Genomic DNA, 4389 nt, shown 5'->3' with positions numbered 1-4389 from the left:
TTGATCCATAAGAAATCGAGTGACTAATACCTATCCAATGTCGTAAAAATGTGGACTGCAAAGGACCATAAAAATTTAATTTGACTTTCCAGTAAATATTTCTTTTTGTTAAAGGTATACTTATAAGAAATCTCGTATTAATTTTTCAAATTTCAAATATAAACAGAAAAATTCTTAACTTTTTTTTTGATTTTAAAGAATTATACAAAAATTCAAAGTTCAGACGCTTATAAAAAAATAATTATGAATTTATGGTCAGCTTTTTTTTTAATTGCCACTAAGAAAAATTTACCATGAACCTTGTATTAAGTTTTAAAGTCTTTTTACTGAGAGAAATTCTTTTATCGATATTAATTTTAAAAAAAGGTGGGTAAGTGGATGTCGCTCTGCTGTACAGTAGGTTACAAGTGGGTCACTGTAATGGATGGTGTTAAATTTGAATTCAATGATATAATATCATTGTATAAGAAAAATGATTCTGAGCGAAAACGGTCAGTCAGCGTATGATATATCTGAGTATATTTGATGATATTATTGTGAATAAAGTAGTTTATAGATAACCTATTTACGTGGAGCCTTGTTTTAAATTTTCCTTAGCCATAAAAGTTAAACATTTTATATATTTTTAACTACAAAATAATTAATAAATTATAAATTTGATAAATGTTGTCAAAATTTGAACTTTAAATGCTTATAAAAAAAAATTGTGCCTATGTATTTTTAATATTTTTCAATTGCTATTAGAACGATATATCAGGAGCCTTATATTAAATATTCACGCTTTTTTACCCAACAAATAAAATTTCATTGATATTTATAGAAAAAAAAAACTAAAAAAATTTAAAACTGACAATGTCCGTAAACAGCTCAAAAAGAGTTAAAATATTTTCAAAATGTTATGGTGTATAGAAAATGCTAATATAAACATTCAGTCAAAATTTCATATCCCTACGGTCATTTGTTTTAAAGTTACATCAAAAACCAAAATCAATTTTCTCAAAAACAGATTTTGCGTAAAAATTTTCGTTTTTCCTTAATTTTTCTTTTGTTTTTTACGTCGCTTTTGAAAATTATTGGGAAATTTTTACTTTTGACCCCCCCCCCCCCCCCCAAAGTACCAACTAGATTCACTTTCCTATCAGAAAAAATTACTGCTGAAGAAAATCCAAGCACTTTTACTGTCCTAAAAGGTTAGGTTAGGTTTTGTGACAGACACAAAAATAAAAAAATAAATAAAAAAAACACACATTATTGTTAAATCAATGCATTCATCGCTTCGCTCAGAATCTAAAAACTAATAAAAATCGAATATTGAGGCATATAAATATATAATATGATATCTTCATACTAAATCATACCTCAAAATGAGTCAAAATATTTTGAAAATGTTATAGTGTAGGTATAGAAAACGCAAATATAAACATTCAATTAACATTGCATGTACCTACACTAACTTTTTCTCATAGTTACTCTGAAAACCATAGTCAATTTCGTCAAAAAACAATTTCGCTTAAAAATTCCCGTTTTCCAGCAATAAATAAATTTAAGTTCAGCTCCCATGGTGACCGAAAATCTACCTGAAAGAGCTTATTGTGCTGATTTGGTAAGTTGGTAATATCAAATTTTACTAAAATATAAATTATTATTTTACTACATAATAATATAATAACTGTTATACAGATAGGTATTTAATAATTAATTTTGTCATTTATTTACAACTGTATTTTTTAACCATAATTTTACTAGTAGTACCGTCTACAGTTGATTATTTTAATGTTTAGGGATATCCTATAGCGATTTTCGGTACGGCATCAAGACGTTTCGTTATTTATAATCTAGAAGGAACTCCGTCATTGTTGGGCACTATTGTATCTCCAAGTGCACATCAACATCGTTGCATAGCTATATTCAGGGATAAAGTTACAAAATCTCCTACTGGTTGGTAATATAATAAAAGCATAATATATGGATAATAATATGCAAGTGTAGAAATATACGGTTTTTTTTTTTAGGTTTTGGTTTTGGGGATTGCTCAGGACGTTTAGGTATTTTTTTAAACATTAATAAACAGCAAGGTCAAAGAGAATATTTTTCATTTAAATGTCATCGTCGTAATATCCTGGGAGTGCGTACCACGCGAAACATTTATGCCGTATGTATTTGTGAAAACAAATTATTTTATATTTCTATGTAACCTACTTACTTATTATCTTAACAGGTGAATGATATTAAGGTTCATCCAGTCCATGGTACAATAGCATCTGCAGGATCTGATGGCACATATGCATTTTGGGATAAGGAAATACGTACAAGATTAATGGTATCCAATATACTGGACCAACCAATCACAAAATGTTGTTTTAATAGCAATGGTCAAATATTTGCTTACAGTTCTGGATATGACTGGTCAAGGGTAACTATATTAATTACTAAGATTTAAGATTACCACTTCCAAAATTATTATTTTATACATATTGACAACTATGATACGTTTTAAGGAACCAAATAGGTAAGACGTACCGGATGATTCATTTTACGTACCTATATTACTCATTATTCAAAAAAGTATTTATGTTTTTGAAAATAATTTTTCTACATGATTTCAAGACTTTACAAAACGACGTTTTTATTAAAAAAAATATATTTTTAATTATTTTTTATCCTAGTCATTTTTAACAGGATGTCAGTGCACTGTTTGTTTTCTCTCTCTGGTCCATGTGAAACACAGACAAAACACATTTACACTGAATAATTTTTTTATGTTTTTAAGTTATCTTAGAGTAAAATCAACAAAAACGATAGAGAATAATATTTTTGAGAGTAAAACATATCGATTTGTCTCAATATTGTCTCAAAACAATTTAAACATAATTTAAATCTACAAAATTGTTTTGTTTATTTTATAGCTAGAATAGAAAGTCAAATAAGAATAAAATATAAAATCAATATGTTAGACCCTCAAAAATGTTATCCTCTATAATTTTTGTAATAATTGATTTTACCCTAAAATCGCTCAAAAACATAAAAAAAAAAAAAACGATTTTTGGTTAAAGCGTTTTATCTATATTGCGCGTGTGTCTGAGAGCGACATCAAATATTGCGCTGAAATCCACATCAGTTTTTTATTTTTTTGAAGTACGATATACAATTTTAATTTCATCTTCGAAAGCAGAACATTTTTTTGAGTATTTCGACAAAAATATCAAATTTAGGATGAGTTATAACTTATAACTTTATAAGTATTTTAAGTTTCGATAAAGAAGTAGTGGACAAAATGTTTCGGGGTCACCACGTACCACGACTCCACTTATCTAAACTAAAAACAAATATTAAATTACTCGTTCTAAATTCAATTTTTATAAATCAAAATACTTAAATAAATATATTCTATTTTAGAATATGAAATTAAAACTATATTTGTCATTCAAAAAAATAAAAAATATAATTTCTTTTTAAAAATGTTTTTTAGAAGCAATGCAAACATTTTGGTCACTTGACGTATAAAAACAAAGTTCAATGATTTTTGTAAATTTATGAGCTTTTTTGTATCAATTTCCTTTTAAATGAAGTTTTATAATTAAAAAAAAAAAATTCAGCAATATTAAGTAAACAATTTAAAGATCATTATTGATCTTCCATCTGAAGTTAGAATAGTTGATTTAGTTTTTGATAATTGATTTAACTTTTGATTTCACAATAGAGTTTTAAAACCAATTAAAATATTAAATTGTATTCGTTATACCTACTAAATAATAGAAATAAACAGAAGCTTACCTCTAACTCAATTTATTTTTAATGATAAACTCTGATTTCTTATTTGTTTAATTTTCAGGGTCATGAGTATTATAATGCAGCTCAAAGGCCGAAGATATTCTTAAGACCATGCTTTGAGGAAATGAAACCCAAGATGGTACCTGTCTTAGATTAATTGTCCGTTTTTTGAAAAGTGTTGATTAATTGATTACATTTTTATTTTATGTTTAATTTACATTATTGTGTTATTTTGAAGTCTTATAAAAAATATTTTTTTTATGTATTCAGAGTACACACTATCTTACAATAATATAGGATATAGACAATAGTGTAAAGCATGATTAGTTGAATACTAAATATTTGTTTGCAATTTACCTTCATAATAGAGTATATAATATATTTAGTATATTTATTGTTCAAATGTGTTGTCATATAGGTACCTATTGAATTGTTTAAAAGTGTATTATTATTAGATGTACTGATTTTTTTTATGAAATATTGATATTTTTATGCTTAACGTGTTGGTAAAAACATAATTTAATTGTCTTACTAACTTTTTTTGTTATTTACTTAACTTGACATAAGATATTAAGACCATTTTAAAATTATTTCTGTCAGATTTTTAATTCTTAAATA

The 4389-nt window shown here is 25.9% G+C and overlaps 1 protein-coding gene across 1 annotated transcript; it reads left to right on the top strand.

Annotated features, from left to right (window-relative positions):
• The first annotated feature begins 1558 nt into the window (after positions 1–1558).
• Positions 1559–3928, top strand: LOC132935074 (mRNA export factor-like). The gene is made up of 5 exons (XM_061001532.1): positions 1559–1603; positions 1782–1938; positions 2013–2152; positions 2219–2413; positions 3833–3928. The coding sequence occupies exons 1-5, from the start codon at positions 1559–1561 to the stop codon at positions 3926–3928; spliced, it is 633 nt and encodes a 210-aa protein (XP_060857515.1).
• Positions 3929–4389: the final 461 nt, after the last annotated feature.

This window comes from Metopolophium dirhodum, chromosome 1, assembly GCF_019925205.1.
Source record: "Metopolophium dirhodum isolate CAU chromosome 1, ASM1992520v1, whole genome shotgun sequence".
Lineage (NCBI taxonomy): Eukaryota > Metazoa > Arthropoda > Insecta > Hemiptera > Aphididae > Metopolophium > Metopolophium dirhodum.
Note: the sequence above shows the minus strand (reverse complement) of the source record. Positions and strands in the feature narration are given on the sequence as shown.

Bases quoted from the DNA above. Each gene is read 5' to 3' on its own strand.
- LOC132935074 (XM_061001532.1), top strand. From the start codon at position 1,559: ATGGTGACCGAAAATCTACCTGAAAGAGCTTATTGTGCTGATTTG. The intron at 1,604-1,781 runs GTAAGTTGGTAA...TTTAATGTTTAG, and splicing joins GAGCTTATTGTGCTGATTTG to GGATATCCTATAGCGATTTT. The intron at 2,153-2,218 runs GTATGTATTTGT...TTATCTTAACAG, and splicing joins CCACGCGAAACATTTATGCC to GTGAATGATATTAAGGTTCA.